This window comes from Somniosus microcephalus, chromosome 11 (assembly GCF_052327205.1).
Source record: "Somniosus microcephalus isolate GS21.2 chromosome 11, FLI_Smic_1.0, whole genome shotgun sequence".
In the NCBI taxonomy this organism is placed as follows: domain Eukaryota; kingdom Metazoa; phylum Chordata; class Chondrichthyes; order Squaliformes; family Somniosidae; genus Somniosus; species Somniosus microcephalus.
In genome coordinates, this window is record NC_140997.1 from 96,197,115 (window position 1) to 96,220,676 (window position 23,562).

A 23,562-nucleotide genomic window follows, 5' to 3' on the forward strand; every position below is an offset into this window, starting at 1 on the left:
GTGAGAAGGTTGTGGGTTCAAATCCCATTCCAGGAGACTTGAGCACAAAAATCCAGGCTGACATTTTCAGTGCAGTACTGAGGGAGTGCTGCACTGTCAGAGGTGCTGTCTTTCGGATGAGACGTTAAACTGAGGCCCCATCTGCTCTCTCAGGTGGACGTTAAAGATCCCACGGCACTATTTTAAAGATGAGCAGTGGAGTTATCCCCAATATTATGGCCAATATTTATCCCTCAATCAACCTCACAAACACAGATTATCTGGTCATTATCACATTGCTGTTTGTAGGAGCTTGCTGTGCGCAAATTGGCCGCTGAGTTTCCCACATTACAACAGTGACTAAACTTCAAGAGTACTTCATTGGCTGTAAAGTGCTTTGAGATGTCCGGTGGTCATGAAAGGTGCTATATAAATGCAAGTCTTTCTCCTTTCAAGCATACCGAGCCCTCTATCTAGTGCCATTCATTAATTGTCTAAGTGACTGTGGCATTCATTCAATAAACTCGATCTCGCCACTGATTTTAGTGGGAGGCAGAACTATGACAATTAGCTGTTCAAACTTTTTTGATGGGAGTCTCTGTGAAGCAATGCAAAGTTTCCAGCAAATTATGGCATGGTGTATGTAGTAGCGCAAGTCACTCATGCAATAATTTCCTGGAATTTCTGCACCATAATAATGATGTCGTAGATGCACCATTATGATGGCACAATTTTTCAGCAAATTCAGGCCCAGTAAGTTCAGGCCTTTGGGAAAACCTGAAATGTTCAAGTAAAAAATTTGAGGAAAGCATTTAACGGGCACGTAAGGAAATTCAACGGATAAATTTAACCATGTTATTATGAAATGCACATTTTTTTGTTTTGTTTCACCCTTAATTTTGCACATTTAAAACTTCAATAACTGAAGAAGAAATGGGAATGCAGAAATGGCAGGTGATTTAAATAATTTGTCAAGGGTTCTCATTTTTGATCACAATCCAGGAATTCCTGTTTGGAGGTGGGGTAGTGTGTGTGCATACATGGACATCGTGGGAAGGTAAGAGCAATCCTGGCCATCATTGCCTCTATAATAACCTGCTGATACTCATTTTCCAGTCTCAAACATGGAAATTAGACACTTTGGCAATGTATCAAGATGCCTGCTTGTAGACATACATGACTCAGAGTCTCGAAGAGAGGTAAAAGGAGAAAACTTGAAAGAAGGACAGATAGTGTACTACAACCCCATTATATTTTAGTGGATAAAATCCAATTTCACAAGTCCAGCCAGCTACAGTACTTTTTCCTACAGTGGAAGCTAACTAGAAATTTTTAATTTATCACAGGAAATCTTTACAAGACAAAGAATCACACTGCTATAGCGAAGTTACAACATAAGCATTATGACAAGCTGAACTGTTTTCGTGTTGCTATAGCATTCCCAATAACTTCCTCTTACCTTGATGAATCATCCCTACTTTCATATTTCCTATCATACACAACCTTTGTAGTCATCATTATAATAGCACAAATTTAAGGCAGCTATCTATTTCAGAAACAATGACGTTATGGAGTAATACATTTAAGTTTCCAGAATATACAGCTTTCCATGCATCAAAATTTAAACAGCTGCTGAAATCAGTTTGCTTTTTACTAAAACATCATTCAATCCCAGGATTATATACCATTCAAAATTTAAATTGCACTTAAATATTTATTTCAACGCAGCACTTCGTGCTCATTCAAGGGAGCCTCTTTAGGTGGACTGGTCTTACAATAGTTTTCAATTTCCTCTTTATACTATTAAAAGTCAGGTCAATGTCGATGTATGAATGTACATATGATGTAGTGTTGTAGAGTCCCTTCAATCAACAAGATTGTGGAATCAGAGACTGTCATCCTGTCAACTGATTACATGATGCTGATGTACTGAGGACTGGCTACCAGCCTATCAGCAGTTTCTGTCAGTAGGTTGCCTAAGATGAGCATTGCTGGTATTTTCTGTTCATACCTTTGGCATCCCCATTTTCAAACCCGAGTATCTCCTGGTTCAACACAAACAACGTCACGAGGTCCGCGAGTTTATATTTAAAAGATTAATTATCATTTATAAAGGGGGAATCTTAAATCCCGGGTGGTTGGCTGGCAGAAAGCATGGGCAGACCATCCGGAAGTTGCAGCGGGAGGCCCGATCCATTGTAATGGCCAGGCCTCACTTAAACGGAGCCAGCGAGCTGCCTTCCCCAAATGCACATCCAGAACTAGCTCATCGGGTTTGGGCCAGCGCAATACCCCAGCAGCAAACTATGCCATTGGGGTGGGGGGGGGGGGTGGAGTTAGGAAGGCAGAAGGAGGGGGGAGCTCAGGACAGCAGCAGCTCGAACTACTTTTGTGGGGTCCAGAGGAGCTCCTGCTCCTCTTGGCCTCATAACAATCAGTGGGGGGGGGGGGGGGGGGGAAGAGAAGGAGTGAAGGAGAAAGGGTGGGGGGCTTCTCCAAGAAAATGGGCAGCTTCCACTGAGCACAGCATCCACGATGGACGCTCAGCCCAGTAGACCATAAAAATGGCTTTGGGGTCCGGCCGACATAATAGGACCCTGATTAGCATAAATTCACAAGGCTCCCGCTTGAGTCAGTTGGATGACTCAGCCACCCGGCTTTAAGATTGCTGTGGGATGGAAAATGAGCAGTAACTGAACTGCTTTGATTTCAACTACTGTACTGCCCAGATTCCGCCAGGCAAGGGCGATGTAAAAGAAATCACCCCTTAACTTTCTTTTTGGAATTACAATCAGCAAAGAAAGCTGACTCTAAAGGGACTCGGGTGTATTTTCTTCCAACATATTTCCTTACATCCAGTTCTGTCAGGTCAGGGACACAACCCAGCAGTTTCCCATTGCACCTGCACCCGTACCCCCACCCCCCCCACACCCACCTCCCCCTTAATTTTCTTGCTGCTCTCTTTTTCTCTCCTGAAGATAGTAACTTATGTTGGGGTATAGTTCCACTGGTGCTGGCAGCCCTCCAGTAGCTCACACAAATGACACCTGCAAATGGTTGAAGAAGTAGGCATGGGCCAGCTATTCAATACTGGGAGCATCACAGTTGAGCCCAAGTCTAACCTTACCCAGTACTCTCAAAAGCACAAATTGCAGTAGGAATTTCTGGATAGCAATCAAGAGCAAGAACCTTAACCGATTTCTTTCACCCCCGACTCATGCGAAGATCAGCTATTTCAGTAGAGACCATGAATTGTATCTGGGACCTTCTTTTCTGCACAACTTACTACTAAACTATGGTGCAGGCATGATGGGCCAAATGGCCTCCTTCTGTGGCATATCATTCTATTCTATGATAAACCAAGTGATGCTATTATTCACTAAACCATCAGGCGAGCATTATACATGAAACAGAATAATTTCCTGTTCACTCATATCAACTGCCTCTCCTTCAGAGGAAAATCCATCAATGTTGGTCTCACCACTACAAAACTGCATGCATCGCAGCTGGCAGTGGAATCAGAAAAACAATGGTCATGGATAAATTTAAGATCCAAAAAAGTGTTATACAGTTTGCTCAGCGTGTTTACATTGCTGATAGTCAGTCTGCATACAATGTGAGAAAAAATCACACTTCAGTGTTTGGAGTGAGGCACAGGAGACGAACAAAACTAAAAAAGGCTAACAGTTAGTGCATCCCAAACTTGAGTTTAAAATCCTTGCACAAACATAACACTATGAAAACATAATGCCCAAGTGTTCAGGCTAATATTATGGAATGCTCAAGATAAGCGAGAGGCGCTGGCAGTAAAGAAAGACTTATGTTACTAGTACATTGTACCATGTTGCTGCAGTGAACAGCTATCTTCAGAGCTAAGTGATGTCATAACACTTGCAATTATCCTTCAGAATAGGCATTGCAAAAATAAAACCTTAAAATCTCAATTAACAATCAAAATAAAGCTAGGTATGGAAATAAGGCAAACATATTTTTTTTTTTTAATTGGTACACCAATGGAATTAAATATTTTTCTTTTCAAATTTAAATCTAATCAGCAAACTGAGCGAAATGGGATGGGAACTGGGACATTCAATGGGCGAGGAAGGACTCACCAATGGCAGTCCCGGCAAGGGCAGGGAAGGAAATTCCAGTCAGGGCGGTGAGGCAGCAGTGGGCCTCAGTGTCCAGATAAACTTTCTTCTTTGCTGCCATCCTGCCAGACTTCATACAGGATAGGAAGACGAAGGGGAAAGAAAATGGGGCGGTGCAGAAAGAGAGAGAAGGGGGGCAATGCGAGGGGGAGAGGGTAGCAAAGTGAGGGAGCGAGAGTGAGAAGGAGCCAGAAGGACGAGCGTGAGGGGGGGCAAAGGGCGAGGGGGGGGGAAGGGTGAGGGGGCGGAAGAACCGGGAGGTTGGGAGAACCGGAGGGGGGGGGGGGGGGGGGGGGGGGGGAGAACCGGGAGGGGGGACACCGAGGGGGGCGAAGTGCGAGGGGGGCGAGCGCGAGGGGGGGGCCCCCACCCCCCGAGGGGGGCGAGCGCGAGGGGGGGCCCCCCCCCGAGGGGGGCGAGCGCGAGGGGGGGGGGGGGCCCCACCCGAGGGGGGGCGAGCGCGAGGGGGGGGGGGCCCCACCCGAGGGGGGCGAGCGCGAGGGGGGGGGGCGAGCGCGAGGGGGGGGGCGAGCGCGAGGGGGGGGGCCCCCCCACCCCCCGAGGGGGGCGACCTCCCCGAGGGGGGCGAGCGCGAGGGGGGGCGCGAGGGGGGGGCGCGAGGGTGGGGGCCCCCCCCCCCCGAGGTGGGCGAGCGCGAGGGGGGCCGCCCCGAGGGGGGGCGAGCGCGAGGGGGGGCGCGAGGGGGGGGGCGCGAGGGTGGGGCCCCCCCCGAGGGGGGGCGAGCGCGACAGGGGGGGCGAGCGCGAGGGGGGGGGCCCGCCCGAGGGGGGGCGAGCGCGAGGGGGGGGCGCGAGGGGGGCGAGCGCGAGGGGGGGGGCCCCCCCACAAGGGGGGCGAGCGCGAGGGGGGGGGCCCCCCCGCCCCGAGGGGGGGCGAGCGCGAGGGGGGGGCGCGAGGGGGGGGGGCGCAAGGGTGGGACCCCCCCGAGGGGGTGCGAGCGCGAGAGGGGGCCCCCCCGAGGGGGGGCGAGCGCGAGGGGGCCAGCGCGAGGGGGGGCCCCCCCCCCGAGGGGGGCGAGCGCGAGGGGGGGCCCGAGAGCGCGAGGGGGGGGCCCGAGAGCGCGAGGGGGGGCCGCGCGGGGGGGCGAGAGCGCGAGGGGGGGCCGCGCGGGGGGGCGAGAGCGCGAGGGGGGGCCGCGCGGGGGGGGCGAGAGCGCGAGGGGGGGGCCGCGCGGGGGGGGGCGAGAGCGCGAGGGGTCCGCGCACGCGAGGGGGGCCGCGGGGGGGGGGGGGGCGAGAGCGCGCGAGGGGGGCCGAGAGCGCGCGAGGGGGGCCGAGAACGCGCGAGAGGAAACGAGAACGCGCGAGAGGAAACGAGAACGCGCGAGAGGAAACGAGAACGCGCGAGAGGAAACGAGAACGCGCGAGATTGATTTCATTGCTGTGTACATGCCTGCATACATCTGCTAAAATTCTATGTATGGCTCACATTCAGTAAGTGACCACTTTGAACAGGTAATGGAAAATTAGAAACAGAAAGAGAGCAAGAGTCTGTGCCTTCAGGAGATGAAGGGGTGGGTAGAAAATTGTCCAAATAGAATCAGTATTTTCCGCCTCTAAAACAATATGTAAACTTTAATGGTTCTTCGTCTGCATCAATGCCTATTTATACTTTTTAATGATAAAAATCTACATCTGTGCATTTTGTAAATTAATAAAAATGGTGAACAATATCAGGATTGCCCATCTCTACTTGATTATTTTTACCTGCAGATTTTATTTAGAACTGGAAGCTTTCAACTAACTCTGCTTACGACTAAATACACTATCATGTAGGTGAATCACCAGAGTAAGATCCATGTTACTATAAAGCCATTCATAAAATAATTATGCTCCATGAAGTAAACATTTAATTGCAATTTAAGAGTGTGAATACACAATAACCCTTATCCTGAAACAATCCAGTGTATAAAATTGACACTTGTTCCTCTCTACAAGTTCTCCAGTGGAAACTGTAGCACATACAACAGCGCTTGCTTTTTCTAGTCTTTCATCAAGCTATTGTGATGTTGCCTGGGCCCTAAGCTGTGGAATTCTTTGCCTAAAACTGTCCACCTCACTACCTCTCTCTCCTCCTTTAAAACTGTCCACCTCACTACCTCTCTCTCCTCCTTTAAGACGCTCCTTAAAACCTACCTCTTTGACCAAGCTTTTGGTCACCTGCCCTAATATATCCTTATGTGGCTCAGTGTCAAATTTTTTGTCTTAAAATACTCCTGTGCAGCACCTCGGGAAGTTTTACTACATTAAAGGCGCTATATAAATACAAGTTGTTGTTAATCGTGTTTTTGCAATGTGGTACAAAGTTCAGAAATGGTGATTAAAGAACCATTATATCGATTCAAAAGAGTTCTCCCAATAACCGCCCTTAACCAACACCACCAAAAACAAATTAACTGGTTGTTCCTCACAATGTTGTTTGAAGGGTCTGGAAAAACTGTCTCCACGTTTGCCTGCGTCACAACCCTTGCATTTCAAATGCACTGTATGTGAAACACAGATGTTCCTAACGTGATAAGGCACTTTATAAATGCAATTCATTCTTTTAATTCATCTCCTAGCCAAGAATGTTTATGATACAAAATGCATCCATTGATTCACATGCACCTTACCTAGCTCTTTGGAGACCGGTGACTGGGAACTCAGCTCTCCCAATTTTGAAATGGCATCAAAGTACATCCTGCCTGCAGCCACCATAGCTGTTCAAATATAAACAGAAAATAATATTTTGACAAACTGTAGTTATCTGCTTAGGAGGACACAGACAGAACAAAATAAGAATATTGGGAGTAAAAGACGACACCAGATAGAGCAAACCTGGAATTTTATTAAATAAAGGCCAGTGTTCTATTCTGGGTAACTTACTTTCATACAATGATTGCGTCTTCCATGGTTACTGGTACTATAACATTTTACAGGTATTACACCATTTTACAATATAAAATTACACTTTTGTCGACCCCGCCTCATTCCAAGTGAAAAGTTGCAGGTGAATATGGCCAGGTTGGCCAAAAATGGATCGCAAGACCAGCTTTGGGAAATCAGTTAGGAATGTGAATAGAAAAAGATCCACCAGCATTTCATGGAATTACTTGCACGTGTTACAAACTGGAGTGTTGTGTTCTTGTGGTGTGCTTTTTCTGGCAGTCTGCTGTTATTTTGCAACTTGTGTTTACAATCTCAGACATAAACAAAAATATCAAATGAGAGAAAAATTGTTTCATTTGCCATTGAATGGGCCTGAAACTCATTTCATACATTATTTCAGGACATACAGTACCACAAAGTAACTGGAGGCACCCCACCACAAGAAAAATAAATTCTTTGCCTTTCAGATGATGATCGACTAGCTATGTATTTCCAGTTTTTGTATCAGATTTGGACTTTTGCATTTTTTCTTTCTATAACTATATATTTTAGTGTAGTACTTTGTCTATTCAAGAGTTTCAAGGGTTGTTGAAGAGTTTAAACTCAGAAAACAAAGTTTAACTGCTATAACAGAAAATGCTGGAACACACAGCAGGTCAGCAAAGTTTAACTGCTTTCTTGAATGACTGCTGTTCAATATTAATGTAAAAATAGAAAACCCTCTGTGGTGTACGCTTAAAACTACTAGAAATTTAAATTTTTTAATTAGTTTTTTTTACACACATGAAATTGTAGAATTACCACCTTTCCAACCACACAAGCTTACAAAGCAACACACCCATAAGATCATTTGGCAGTAAAACTGGAACATAAATTGATAAAGATCAGTGCATATTCCGTTGATCAAGGCAAATCTCAAGTTTCTCTGTTATTCCATGAAGACTATTCGGCAACCTATTTTTAACATAATGTGAAGAAAGGAAGTGTTGATTTTTGTGGGCTGGGTCTCCTTTTAGGCCAACTGGGACAAGAATTATTTTTTCCACAAAGTACATAATGAACTTAAAGCAAAAATTCATAACTGCGTAGTGTAAACTAGAGTCTGTAGATTTAATTGGACAGTTTCCCCATGGACTAATAGTCAAAAAGTATTATGAAAGAAGTTTAAAATTAAACTCTTCTAAAAACTCCAAATCTGATTTTTGAAGAATGTCATCTAGTGTGTTTAAAAAAAAAATATTAGCTCCAGTTTTCTAATTTTGTCCAACAATGTCAATTAGTATCAAACCTAGTTAGAAAGTCTTTCATATCAATTTTTCCCTAGGTCTCCACTGCAGCTCAATTATAATTGGGAAGGGACCCATCAAACATTAAGATAAACTCCCAAGAACAATTACAGGAATTAAAATTTCTCCCTTAAATGACAACAACCAGACCAGGTAAAGTGGTTTACATCTCCTTCAACCATAGAATGATAGCTTTTTTCAAGTCTGACCTCACCAATTAGGATCAAGTATTCCTTGAACCAATGACGGTAGAGTTTCAATGCTGGTTAGAAGCCCATTTCTGTAGTGGGTAGCAGAGTACACATCTATTTGATGTTATAAGAACATAAGAAATAGGAGCAGGAATAGGCCACTTGGTCCCGTGAGCCTGCTCTGCCATTCAATAAGATCATGGCTGATCTTGAGCTCAAAGCCACTTCCCCGCCCGCTCCCCATAACCCTTCACTCCCTTATCTTGCAAAAATTTGTCTATCTCCACTTTAAATGTATTTAATGACCCAGCCTCCACAGCTCTCTGGGGCAGAGAATTCCATAGATTTACGACCCTCAGGGAAGAAATTCCTCCTCATCTCAGTTCTAAAAGGGCGACCCTTTATTTTAAAACTGTGCCCCGCGTTCTAGATTTCCCCACGAGGGGGCACATCCTCTCTGCATCTACCTTGTCATGCCCCCTCAGTATCTTATACGTCTCAATAAGATCACCTCTCATTCTTCTAAATTCCAATGAGTATAGCCCCAGCCTGCTCAACCTTTCCTCATAAGTCAACCCCCTCATCTCTGGAATTAACCTAGTGAATCGTCTCTGAACTGCCTCCAATGCAAGTATATCCTTAATTAAATGAGACCAAAACTGTACGCAGTACTCAAGGTGTAGTCTCAGCAATATCATGTACAGTTGTAGCAGGACTTCCCTGCTTTTATACTCCAACCCCTTTGAAATAAAGGCCAACATTCCATTTGCCTTTTTGATTACTTGCTGTACCTACATGCTAACTTTTTGTGTTTAATGCACAAGGACCCCCGGATCCCTCTGAACTGTAGCATTTTGTAATCTCTCTCCATTTAAATAATAATTTGCTTTTTTATTTTTCCTGCCGAAGTGGATAACCTCACACTTTCCCACATTATACTCCATCTGCCAAATGTTTGCCCACTCACTTAGCCTGTCTATATCCCTTTGCGGGTTCTTTGAGTCCTCTGCACAACTTGCTTTCCCACCCATCTTTGTATCATCTGCAAACTTGGCTACATTACACTCGGTCCCTTCATCCAAGTCATTAATGTAGATTGTAAATAGTTGAGGCCCCAGCACTGATCCCTGTGGCACCCCACTAGTTACTGTTTGCCAACCAGAAAATGACCCATTTATCCCGACTCTCTGCTTTCTGTTAGTTAGCCAATTCTCTATCCATGTTAATATATTACCCCCAATTCCGTGAGCTCTTATCTTATGCAGTAACCTTTTACGTGGCACCTTATCAAATGCCTTCTGGAAATCCAAATACACCACATCCACTGGTTCACCTTTGGCTCGTTACCCTGCTCATTACCTCCTCAAAAGAATTCCAGAAAGTTTGTTAAACATGATTTCCCTTTCATAAAACCATGCCGACTCTGCTTGACTGCATTATGATTTTCCAAATGACCTGCTACTGCTTCCTTAATGAAGGACTCCAGCATTTTCCCAACAACAGATGTTAGGCTAACTGGTCTATAGTTTCCTGCTTTCGGTCTCCCTCCTTTCTTAAATAGGGGTGTTACATTTGCGGTTTTCCAAACTGCTGGGACCTCTCTCCAGAGTCCTGGGAATTTTGGTATATTGCAAACAATGCATCCACTATCTCTGCAGCCACTTCTTTTAAGATCCTGGGATGCAGGCCATCTGGTCCAGGGGACTTGTCATCTTTTAGTCCCATTATTTTACCAAGTACTATTTCCTTGGTGATAGTCTTTAGTTCCCCCCTCTCTGTGGCCCCTTGATTATCCATTATTGGGACGTTGTTAGTGTCTTCTACCATGAAGGCAGATGCAAAATATTTGTTCAGAGTCTCTGCCATTTCCCCGTTCCCCATTATTAATTCCCCAGTCTCATCCTCTAAGGGACCAACATTTACTTTAGCTACCCTCTTCCTTTTTATATACCTGTAGAAGCTCTTACTATCTGTTTTAATGTTTCTTGCCAGTTTACTCTCATAATTCATCTTCTCTCTCTATTATTTTTTTAGTCGTCCTTTGCTGGTTTTTAAAAATTTCCCAATCCTCTGGTCTCCCACCAATCTTGACAACATTGTATGCCTTTGTCTTCAATTTGATACCATCCTTTACTTCCTTAGTTAGCCATGGATGGTGCTCCCTTCTCTTAAAATCTTTCTTTCTCACTGGAATATATTTTTGTTAAGAGTTATGAAATATCACCTTAAATGTCCACCACTGCATTTCAACTGTCTTACCCTTTAATTTATTTTTCCAGTCCACTTTAGCCAGTTCTGCCCTCATACCACTGTAATTGCCTTTGTTTAAGATCAGGACACTGGTTTGAGATACAACTTTCTCACCCTCCAACTGAATTTGAAATTCAACCATGCTAAGATCACTCTTTCCTAGAGGATTCTTTACTAGGAGATCATTTATTACTTCTGTCTCATTACATAGTACCAGATCCAAGATAGCCTGCTCCCTGGTTGGTTCCATTACACACTGTTCTAGGAAACCATCCCGGATACACTCTATGAACTCCTCCTCAAGGCTACCATGGCCAATTTGATTTGTCCAATCAATATGGAGATTAAAATCATCCATGATTATTACTGTACCTTTTTTACAGGCCTCCATTATTTGTTGATTTATACTCTGTCTAACAGTATTGCTACTGTTCGGAGGCCTGTAGACTACGCCCACCAGAGACTTTTTCCCTTTATTATTTTTTATCTCCACCCAAACCGATTCTACATCATCATCTTCTGAGCCAATATCACTTCTCAACACTGCACTGATCCCATCCTTTACCAACAAAGCCACCCCACCTCCCTTTCCTTTCTGTCTATCCTTCCGAATTGTCAAATATCCTGGAATATTCAGTTCCCAGCCCTGATCACCTTGCAACCACATCTCTGTAATGGTGATCAGATCATACCCATTTGTACCGTCAACTCATCTACAGTATCTTGTTACGAATGCTGTGTGCATTCAGATATAGAGCTTTTAACTTTGTCTTTTTACCATTCCTCCTTGTTTTGGCACCATTTTCTGTTGCACTCTTATTTTTAAACATTCTGTCCCTTCCTGTCACACTCTGGTTATTATTTTCCCCATCTTTATCCTGCTCTATTGCTTTCTCATTGCCTTTTTAAATTCCCGCTCACCTGGATCCTCCCCCCCACTATTTAGTTTAAAGCCCTCTCTACAGCCCTATTAATTCGATTCGCCAGGACTCTAGCCCCAGCATGGTTCAAATGAAACCCGTCTCCTTACCTGAGGAAGGATATACTTGCCATAGAGGGAGTGCAACGAAGGGGTTCACTAGTCTGATTCACGGGATGAGGGGATTGTCCTATGAGTAGAGATTGAGTAGACTAGGCCTATATTCCCTAGTTTAGAAGAATGAGAGGTGATCTCGTTGAAACATATAAAATTCTTAAAGGGCTTGACAGGGTAGATACTGGGAGGATGTTTCCCCTGGCTGGGGAGTCTAGAACCAGGGGTCACAATCGCAGAATAAGGAGTCAGTCATTTAGGACTGCAATGAGGAGAAATGTATTCACTCAAAGGGTGGTGAACCTTTGAAATTCTCTATCCCAGAGAGCTGTAGATGCTCAGTCGTTGAGTATATTCAAGACAGGGATTGATAGATTTTAGGATACTAAGGGACTCAAGGGATATGGGGATAGTGCAGGAAGGTGGAGATGTAGAAAATCAGCTATGATCTTATTGAATGGCGGAGCAGGCTCGAGGGGCCGAATGGCCTACTCTTATGTTCTTATTAATGGTGTGATTTTATGCTGGGAAATGAGGTCTGAAAAGCTACCTCTACCTCCTCTGCACATTAAAAAGTTTCAGCTCCTGTGTCCCCAGTCAGCACAATAGCCTGGTCTGAGAAAACAGGTTACCAGTCCTAGTAAAGCTGAAGTCAATGGGAATCGATGGGGAAAATCTCCACTGGCTGGAGTCATACCGAGCACAAAGGAAGATGGTTGTGGTGGTTGAAGGTCAATCATCACAGCCCCAGGACATCGCTGCAGGAGTTCCTCAAGGCAGTGTCCTAGGCCCAACCATCTTCAGCTGCTTCCTCAATGACCTTGCCTCCATCATAAGATCAGAAGTGGGGATGTTCGCTGATGACTGCACAGTGTTGTGTGTCATTCACAACTCCTCAGATAATGAAGCAGTCCATGCCCACATGCAGCAAGACCTGGACAACTTGGGCTGATAAGTGGCAGGTAACATTCACGCCACAGAAGTGCCAGGCAATGACTATCTCCAACAAATGAGCGCCTAACCACCGCCCCTTGACATTCAATGGCATTACCATCGCCGAATCACCCATCATCAATATCCTGGGGGTTACCATTGACTAGAAACTTAACTGGACCAGCCACATAAATACTGTGGCAACAAGAGCAGGTCAGAGGCTGGGTATTCTGCCCAGGACTGGCTTTTTCAATGTTAAATTTTGCGCATAAACCGTGAATGGGACGCACAGCCCCTTAAAGGGGCTGTGCACCCAAAAAAATTTAGGGGGCACATTGGACCAGGGACCACAATTTTAAGTTGTACAAGGCCAGATCTAGGTTAGATATCAGGAGGTGTTTGTTTTCCTAGAGAATAGTGGACCTCTGGAACAGGCCACTGGCTTGTGCAGTGGACACAGATTCACTGAAATCCTTCAAGCGAGAATTGGACCCACTGCTAACTGGGGCAGAGCTCACCTCGTATTAAAAGGTAGTTACTGCATAGCATTATCTGGGCCAGAGGCAATTAGGAAAGCAAATGGTATGTTGGCCTTTATTACAAGAGGATTTGAGTATAAGACGTCTTACTGCAATTATATAGGGCCCTGGTGAGACTACACCTAGAGTGTTGTGTACAGTTTTGGTCTCCTTACCGAAGGAAGGATATACTTGCCATAGAGGGAGTGCAACGAAGGTTCACCAGACTGGTTCCTGGGATGGGGGTATTGTCCTGTGAGGAGTGATTGAGTAGACTAGGTCTATATTCTGTAGAGTTTATTAGAATTCTTTTTTTTTTTTTTTAATTCGTTTATGGGATGTAGGCATCGCTGGCAAGGCCAGCATTTATTGCCATCCCTAATTGTCTTTGAGAAGGTGGTGGTGAGTATTATGTCCATGTGTAATTGAGACACGGACTGCAGGAGTTGGTTATAACAGGTCTTTACTGAGTGGAAACAAACTGGAACTAACTATGCAAAGTTACTACACAAGCTTATATACAGGGGTGGTCACTACTGGTACTGCAGTATACAGGGGCTGCAGAATATAGTTCCTTCTGCAAAGTACATACACTACAATTCCTCCCCTTTTAGCTAAACAGTACATAACATTCGATTAATAATTAAGTAACATATTTACAATTACAGTTGTCATATACATTAATTAACTGAAGTTAAGCAATTATAAGTTCAGTCTTTGAGGAGGCTTCATGATTCTGTCTGGATAACGCCTCTTTGGGGTATCAGGTTCTTCTGGCAGAGTTGATTCGGAATCAACGTCGTTGTTGGGTTCGTCTGCTTCCAATATTCCCGATTCTGAGGTAGATGCAATTGGTACTTCGGTTTCATCACCAGGTGTATCGGATCGTGGTGTGGAATTGACGTTTTCCAGTGACTCTAGAATCTGGTCAGCATGGCGTCTTACAATGCTCTCTCCAACATCCACGGTATACATTAGAGGTCCTTGCCGTGTACAGATCGTTCCTGGCTGCCATTTCTCTGTGCGGTAGTCCCGGGCCAAAACTGGTTGACCTATCTTAAAACTCCTGGTCATTCATATTCTGAAACTGCCTGTTCTCCACATCTCTTCTGATGTTTGGCTTAACCAAATCCAAGCGGCATCGTAGTCTTCGATTGAAGAACATCATGGCGGGAGTTTGGTTGGTAACCGCATGTGTCGCATTCCGGTAGGCAAACAAGAAGTTATCCACCTTGTGTTGTAGGGGTATGTCTTCATTACACATTGCCTTGATAGCCTTCTTGAATGTTTGAACGAACCTCTCAGCCAATCCATTGGTGGCTGGATGATATGGGGCGGATGTGTAATGCTTAACACCATTGTTCTTTAAGAACCTCCGGAACTCTTCAGACACAAACTGTGGCCCATTGTCGGAGCAAATCTGTTCAGGCAGCCCATTTCTGGCGAATATGGTTCGTAAGACTGTGATAGTTTTTTTCTGTGGTGGTTGAGGACATTTTTATTACCTCTGGCCACTTTGAATGTGCATCCACCGCAATTAAAAACATCGAGTCCATGAAGGGACCAGCAAAATCAATGTGCACCCTTTGCCATGGAGATGAGGGCCACTCCCATGGATGTAGAGGGGCTTGTGGTGGGGCGTTTTGGACCTTCTGGCATCCTGTACAGCTCTTGGTCATCTCTTCGATTTCTCTATCGATTCCCGGCCACCACACAAACGCTCTGGCTAAGTTCTTCATTTTTACCCCTCCCAGATGACCCCCATGAAGCTCATTGAGCACGCTATCCTTCAATTTGGGTGGAATTACTACTCTGGATCCACACATCAAGGTTCCTCTGCACACTGACAGCTGTTCTCGTCTCGGCGAGAATGCTGGCAACAGTGGTTCGCCATGTGCTGGCCATCCCTTCACCGTTAAATCATAGACCCAGGAGTGTGTCGGGTCATTTTGTGTTGCCTTTTCTATGTTTGCATTCGTCACAGGTAGACATTCGACTATGGTCGAGTGGAATATCTCCACTGGATCCACTGCAGGTGCTTCTTCCACCGTCGGCAACGGTAGGCGCGACAATCCATCAGCATTCCCATGCTATTTAGTTCCTTTGTACTCGATGTCATATTGGTGTGCCCCTAGGAAAAGGGACCACCTCTGTAGCCGTTGTGCTGTCATTATCGGGGCGCCCTTCTGAGGGTTGAAAATGGAGACAAGAGGTTGATGATCAGTTAGTAGAGTAAATTTCTGACCGTGCAGGTAGTGATTGAACTTCTTCACTCCCCACACCAGGCTGAGGGCCTCTCTGTCAATCTGGGCGTAGTTACGCTCGGCTGAAGTTAACGAGCATGACGCAAAAGCTATCGGCCTCTCTGAACCATCAAGGAATTTATGTGACAGTACCGCTCCAATGCCGTAGGGAGACGCATCACACGCCAGTCTTATCGGTAGTGATGGGTTGTAGTGAGCCAATACTTCTCTTGAAGTGATTAGGTCTTTACTCTTCTGAAAGGCCCGCTTACATTCATCGCTCCATTTCCACGCTACTCCAATTTGTAGTAGGGCGTTCAGTGGGTGCAGAATTGTGGACAAATTCGGCAAAAACTTATGGTAGTAATTCACCAATCCGAGGAATTACCTCAGTTGCGACACATTTTCAGGCGCTGGAGCCTTAACTGCCGCTTAAATTTTGTCAGGGGACTTATGTAACCCCCTCTTCAATCAATCACGTGGCCACAATACGATATCTGTTTCTTAAAAAACTCGCACTTGGGGCGATTGGCTCGTAGCCCATGTTCTCTTAGTCTAGTGAGCACCTGCTCTAGGTTGGCAAGGTGTTCACTGTCATCTTCACCTGTCACTAGGATGTCATCCAAGTAACACTGAGTCCCCGGAATCCCTTGCAGGACTTGTTCCATCGCTCTTTGCCATATCGCCGGAGCTGATGCTACTCCGAATACCAGTCGATTATACTGGTAAAGACCTTTGTGAGTGTTTATCGTGAGATACTTCCTAGAGGATTCTTCAACCTCCATCTGCAAATATGCTTGTGCTAGGTCAATTTTTGTAAAACGCTTCCCTCCAGATAGTGAGGCGAAAATATCTTCTATCCTCGGGAGAGGATAATGTACTGTGTGAAGGACTGGGTTCACCGTCACCTTGAAGTCCCCACAGATGCGAACCTTCCTTGGCTCCTCAGACTTATTGTTTAACGTTTTCTTCATGACAGGAATGATGGGTGTCGCCCACTCGCTCCAGTCTACCTTAGATAACACGCCTGCATTCGCCAGCTCTGCCTCAACGGCTGGGCGAATTGCATATGGTACCGGTCTTGCTTTGAAAAACTTGGGAATTGCATTCTCTTCTATTTTATTTTTATCGAGGCGGTTACGCCTTTAAGAGTTCCCAGTTCTTGTTGAAATACCTCTTTGGCGTTAGCTAAGATTTTTGACAATCGTCCAGGTGTGACGTCGTCATCCTTTTTACCAGCCATCGGCAGTGCCTGAATGGAGTGCCAGTCTAAACTTATCTTTCTGATCCATTCACGTCCCAATAACAGTGGTCCACCATCTTGCAGTACATACAGATACAATTTCTGTATTTCCTTGCCGTTGTATTCGACAGGCACCCTTATTTTCCCTCTGGGGTATACTTTTTGCCCCGTATACGTCTTCAAGACAATGGATGTGTCTTTCAAGGGTATGTGTGAGAATAGCCGCTCATAGTCTCGTCGATTCATGATGGTCAGGGCTGATCCTGTATCCAATTCCATTTTGACTTGGGACCCTGCTATCGTGAGGGTGACCCAAATGGTTCGGTGATCCTCTTTTGCGATTACGTTGTGAAGTTTGAGACAGCTTAGTCTCTTGTTCCCAGATTCACGATCGCTCATCTGGTCTTCGGAACTACTGTCCGTCATCTTTTGTACTTTCCTGTACTGTTCCTTAGTAGCCTTTTTGTTGTCGTTGGTCTTCTTCCCACGAAAATTGGTGGGGTGGTAAATTGCGAGGGGGAAAGCCTCAGGCTACAGGACGATATAAACGGGTTGGTCAGATGGGCGGAAAAGTGGCAAATGGAATTTAACCCTGAAAAGTGCGAGGTGATGCATTTTGGACGGACAAATAAGGCAAGGGAATACACAATGAGTGGTAGGATCCTAGGAAGTACAGGGGGTCAGAGGGACCTTGGTGTACATGTACATAGATCCCTGAAGGCAGCGGAACAGGTAGATAAGGTGGTTAAAAAGGCATATGGGATACTTATATTCTATGCCTCGGCTAATGAAGGCAAGAGCAGGGAGGTTATGATGGAGCTGTACAAAACGCTGGTGAGGCCACAGCTGGAGTACTGTGTGCAGTTCTGGTCGCCTCACTATAGGAAGGATGTGATTGCTTTGGAGAGGGTGCAGAGAAGATTCACCAGGATGTTACCTGGGATGGAGCGCCTCAGCTATGAAGAAAGGCTAAACAGGCTGGGGTTGTTTTCCTTGGAGCAAAGGCGGCTGAGGGGGGACCTGATTGAGGTGTACAAAATGATGAGGGGCATAGATAGGGTAGATAAAGAGGAACTTTTCCCCTTAGTAGGGGGTCAATAACAAGGGGGCATAGATTCAGGGTAAGGGGCAGGAGATTTAGAGGGGATTTGAGGAGGAACTTTTTCACCCAGAGGGTGGTTGGAATCTGGAACTCACTGCCTGAAAGGGTGGTAGAGGCAGGAACCCTCACAACATTCAAGAAGCATATGGATGAGCACTTGAAATGCCATTGCATACAAGGCTATGGACCAAATGCTGGAAAATGGGATTAGACTGGACAGGGATTGATGGACGGCGCAGACACGATGGGCCGAAGGGCCTCTTTCTGTGCTGTAAAACTCTATGACTCTAAGACCTGCAAACTCGTGCAATGTGTCCCATCTTTCCGCATTGCCTGCATATTTTGTCCTTGGACCAGCAGTCCTTCTGGTCATGGGTTGTTCTGCCGCAGCGATAACATTTTTCAAATCCCCGTGTCATTTCGTGGGTGCCGTATTCCTGTGGCTTTTGCTGTATTTCCGCAGCTCCCCTTGCTGCTGCTTCGTACGATACTGCCACGCTGAAAGCCTTATCTAGCGTCAGCTCTTTCTCGGAGAGTAACCTCTTCTGGGTTCCTTCACTCAGGAGTCCACAGACAAATTTGTCCCGTAGGGTATCTGCCAGTCCTGCTCCGAACTGGCAGTGCTTTGATAGCTTCCGTAGGGTAATCAGCATTGCTCTCATGTTTATGCTGATTTCTCCTGTGGAATTTAAATCTTTCTGCTATCAGCAGCGGTGTAGGATTTAGGTGTTCCTGTAGGATATCAACAATTTCGTTAAAACTCTTTGCCATCGGTTTGGCTGGAGTAATCAGGTTCCGCAATAGGCCGTACGTTCTTGCGCCCATTAAGTTTAGTAGTACTGATGCCTTTTTCTCATCGGCTACTTAGTTTGCCTCGCAATATACTTCGACTCTTTCCACATACGTGGTCCAGTCTTCTATTGCATTATCGAAGGCAGTGACATTGCCAGTCTTCGGCATCTTGGAAATCTAAGATGGCGCCTCCCGCGCTTTGCCTTCTTCCCCGATTTAACAAAATGGCGCCTCCCGCACTGTCTTCTCCGCTGCTGCTAGCGCTGTTGCTGGTGTTTTATGCCTTGATGGCGACGCCCTATGGTCTTCGCGCACTTCCCCCCGCGCTGCTGCTAACGCCGCTCTCCGCGGTTCCCGTGGCAAACTGCAGCTCCTCGCGGCTTTCTGCGCTTCTAATTTCTTTTATTTCCCCGTCGTCGGAGCAACCCTGCGGGACACTTTCCTCCCTCTTCTCGGGTCTGTATGCTGCCCGGCTTCGTAGCACCGGCCGCGCCGTGTGTGCTCCACCCTCTCTCTCCTCTTCCCGACAACGCTGCTCGGCCCCATTGAAAAGCCACCCGATCGAGCTCTAGCCCGCCGCAGCCCAGGAAGGATCAGTGTGCTGCCTGCCACCAGCCCGATTAGCTGGAACACCATCGACAGGATAACCAAGCCCCGCTCTCGACAGCCTCTCCTGCAAATCTTTCACTCCGATGAATCAGAGGCAGTTGCCCCACGGTCGACGCCCGTTTCTTCTGATCGTTTTATTTTTTTTCTTTCTTTCTTTCTTTCTTCTGGCCTCGGCCTCTGACAACTTCGCTTCAGGGATGGATCCCCATGAGGTGGTGCAGACTGTAGGTAAGTTCGGATCTGCTCGTCGCCAGTATTATGTCCGTGTGTAATTGAGACACGGACTGCAGGAGTTGGTTATAACAGGTCTTTACTGAGTGGAGACAAACTGGAACTAACTATGCAAAGTTACTACACAGGCTTATATACAGGGGTGGTCACTACTGGTACTTCAGTATACAGGGGCTGCAGAATATAGTTCCTTCTGCAAAGTACATACACTACAGTGAGCCGCCTTCTTGAACCGCTGCAGTCCCTGTGGTGAAGGTACTCCCAACAGTGCTGTTAGGTAGGGAGTTCAAGGATTTTGACCCAGCGACGATGAAGGATGGCAGGGAACTTGGAGGCGGTGGTGTTCCTATGCACCTGCTGCCCTTGTCCTTCTAGGTGGAAGAGGTCGCGGGTTTGGGAGGTGCTGTCAAAGAAGCCTTGGCAAGTTGCTGCAGTGCATCTTGTAGATGGTACACACTGCAGCCACGGTACGCCGGTGGTGGAGGGAATGGATGTTAAAGGTGGTGGATGGGATGCCAATCAAGCAGGCTGCATTGCCTTGGATGGTGTTGAGCTTCTTGATGTTGTTGGAGCTGCACTCATCCAGGCAAGTGGGGAGTATTCCATCACAATCCTTACTTGTGCCTTGTAGATGGTGGAAAGGCTATGGGGAGTCAGGAGGTGAGACAATCGCCGCAGAGTACCTAGCCTCTGACCTGCTGTTGTTGCCACAGTATTGATATGGCTGGTCCAATTAAGTTTCTGGTCAACGATGACCCCCTGGATGTAGATGGTGGGAGATTCGGCGATGGTAATGCCGTTGAATGTCAAGGGGCGGTGATTAGACTCTCACTTGTTGGAGATAGTCATTACCTGGCACTTTTGTGGCGCGAATGTTACCTGCCACTTATCAGCCCAAGTGTGAATGTCGTCCAGGTCTTCTTGTATGCGGGCATGGACTGCTTCATTATCTGAAGAGTTGTGAATGGCACTGAACACTGTGCAGTCATCAGCGAACATCCACATTTCTGACCTTAGGGAAGGTCATTGATGAAGCAGCTGAAAATGGTTGGGCCTAGGACACTACCCCGAGGAACTCCTGCAGTGATGTCCTGGGGCTGTGATGATTGATCTTCAGCCATCTTCCTTTGTGCTAGGTATGACTCCAGCCAGTGGAGAGTCTTCCCCCCGATTCCCATTGACTTCAGTTTTACTAGGGCTCCTTGATGCCACACTCGGTCAAATGCTGCCTTGATGTCAAGGGCAGTCACTCTCACCTCACCTCTGGAATTCAGCTCCTTTGTCCATGTTTGGACCAAGGCTGTAACGAGGTCGGGAGTTGAGTGGTATTGGCGGAACCCAAACTGGGTATCAATGAGCAGGTTATTGGTGAGTAAGTGCCACTCGATGGCACTGTCGATAACACCTTCCATCACTTTGCTGATGATTGAGAGTAGACAGATGGGGCGGTGATTGGATTTGTCCTGCTTTTTGTGGACTGGACATAACTGGGCAGTTTTCCACATTGTCGGATAGATGCCTGTGTCGTAGCTGTACTGGAACAGCTTGACTAGAGGCGCGGCTAGTTCTGGAGCTCAAGTCTTCAGCACGACAGCTGGGATGTTGTCGGGGCCCATAGAATTTGCTGTATCCAGTGCGCTCAGCCATTTCTTGATATCATGTGGAGTGAATCAAATTGGCTGAAGACTGGCTTTTGTGATGGTGGGGACCTCAGAAGGAAGCCAATATGGCTCATTCACTCGGCACTTCTGGCTGAAGATGGTTGTAAACGCTTCAGCCTTGTCTTTTGCACTCATGTGCTGGGCTCCACCATCAATGAGGATGGGGATATTCATGGAGCCTCCTCCTCCAGTTAGTTGTTTAATGGTCCACCACCATTCACGACTGGATATGGCAGGACTGCACTGCTTTGATCTGATCCATCAATTGTGGGATCTCTTAGCCCTGTCTAAAGCATGCTGCTTCTGCTTTTTAGCATGCATGTAGTCCTGTGTTGCAGCTTCCCCAGGTTGCCAAAAGCATTTATCTCACACACCTCTAATTCATCACTGGGCCACCTGAATGCATAGATTTTGTTATTCCTTTGGAGTAGGAAACGTAAAGAACACAGATTCTTGGATGAGCGAAATTTTCTCCAATTAAATATTGGGAAGACTGAAGCCATTGTTTTCGGTCCCTGCCACAAACTCCGTTCCCTAGCCACTGACTCCATCCCTCTCCCTAACATCTGTCTGAGGCTGAACCACACTATTCGCAACCTTGGTGTCATATTTGACCCCGAAACGAGCTTCCGACCACATATTCGCAGCATAACAAAGACCATCTATTTCTACCTCCGTAACATCGCCCGTCTCCGCCCTTGCCTCAGCTCATCTGCTGCCTTTGTTACCTCTAGACTTGACTATTCCAACGCACTCCTGTCTGGCCTCCCACATTCTACCTTACGTAAACTTGGCTGCCCGTGTCCTAACTCGCACCAAGTCCTGTTCGCCCATCACCCCTGTGCTCGCTTACCTACATTGGCTCCCGGTGAAGCAGCGCCTCGATTTCAAAATTCTCATCCAGGTTTTCAAAATCCCTCCATGGCCTTGCCCCTCCCTATCTCTGTAACCTCCTTCAGCCCCACAAACTCCCGAGATATCTGCGCTCCTCTAATTCTGCCCTCTTGAGCATCCCTCATTATAAATCGCTCAATCATTGGTGGCTGTGCCTTCTGTTGGTTCCACAACAATACGTTGTGGAACCAACCAGGGAGCAAGCTATTTTAGATCTGGTAAAGTGTAATGAGGCAGGATTAATTAATGATCTGATAGTAAAGGATCCTCTAGGGAAGAGTGATCATAGCATGATGGAATTTCACATTCAGTTTGAGGATGAGAAACTTGGGTATGAAATTAGTGTCTTAAACTTAAATAAAGGCAATTACAAAGGTATGAAGACAGAGTTGGCTAAAGTGGACTGGGAAAATAGGTTAAAGGGTAAGATAGTAGAAAAGCAGTGGCAGACATTTAAGGAGATATTTCATAACTCTCAGCAAAGGTATATTCCAGTGAGAAGTAAAGACTCTACGAGAAGGTTGAACCATCTGTGGCTAACTAAGGAAGTTAAGGATGGTATTTAATTGAAAGAAAAGGCATACAATGTTGCAAAGATTAGTGGTAGGCCAGAGGATTGGGAAATTTTTAGAAACCAGCAAGGGATGACTAAAAAAATAAAAAAAGAGGGAGAAGATAGATTATGAGAGTAAACTAGCAAGAAATATAAAGAAAGACAGTAAGAGCTTCTACAGGTATATAAAAAGGAAGAGAATAGCTAAAGTAAATGTTGGTCCCTTAGAGGATGAGACTGGGGAATTAATAATGGGAAACAGGAAAATGGCAGAGACTTTGAACAAATATTTTGTATCTGTCTTCATGGTAGAAGACACTAAAAGCATCCCAATAATAGTAGATAATCAAGGGGATAAAGGGAGGGAGGAACTTAAAACAATCACTATCACTTGAGAAAAATTACTTGGCAAACTAATGGGACTAAAGGCTGACAAGTGCCCTGGACCTGATAGCCTGCATCCTAAGGTCTTAAAAGAAGTGGCTGCAGAGATAGTGGATGCATTGGTTGTAATCTACCAAAATTCCCTGTATTCTGGAATAGTCCCAGCGGATTGGAAAACCGCAAATGTAATGCCCCTTTCGAAGAAAGGAGGGAGACAGAAAGCAGGAAACTATAGACCAGTTAGCCTAACATCCGTCATTGGGAAAATGCTGGAATCCATTATTAAGGAAGTAGTAGCAGTACATTTAGAATTAAGCAGGGTCAACATAGTTTTATGAAAGGGAAATCGTGTTTGACAAATTTACTAGAGTTCTTTGAAGGTGTAACGAGCAGGGTGGATAAAGGGGAGCCAGAAGATGTAGTGTATTTGGATTTCCAGAAGGCATTCGATAAGGTGCCGCTTAAAAGGTCACTGCACAAGATGAGAGCTCACGGTGTTGGGGGTAATATATTAGATTGGAAAGAGGATTGGCTAACTAATTGAAAACAGAGAGTCGGAATAAATGGGTCATTTTCAGGTTGGCAAACTGTAACTAGTAGGGTGCCGCAGGGACCAGTGCT

At 46.0% G+C, this 23,562-nt stretch overlaps 1 protein-coding gene across 2 annotated transcripts in view; it reads right to left on the reverse strand.

Annotated features, from left to right (window-relative positions):
• Positions 1-23,562, reverse strand: part of baiap2l1a (BAR/IMD domain containing adaptor protein 2 like 1a) — a 166,684-nt gene that overhangs the window by 129,636 nt on the left and 13,486 nt on the right. Inside the window, exon 3 of one of the 2 annotated variants that reach the window (XM_086001131.1) lies at positions 6,763-6,849. The exons of the other annotated variant lie outside the window; for it this stretch is intronic. Coding sequence (XP_085857257.1) covers positions 6,763-6,849 — 87 coding nt within the window. The remainder of the gene's footprint in view (positions 1-6,762; positions 6,850-23,562) is intronic. 2 annotated transcript variants of the gene reach the window in all.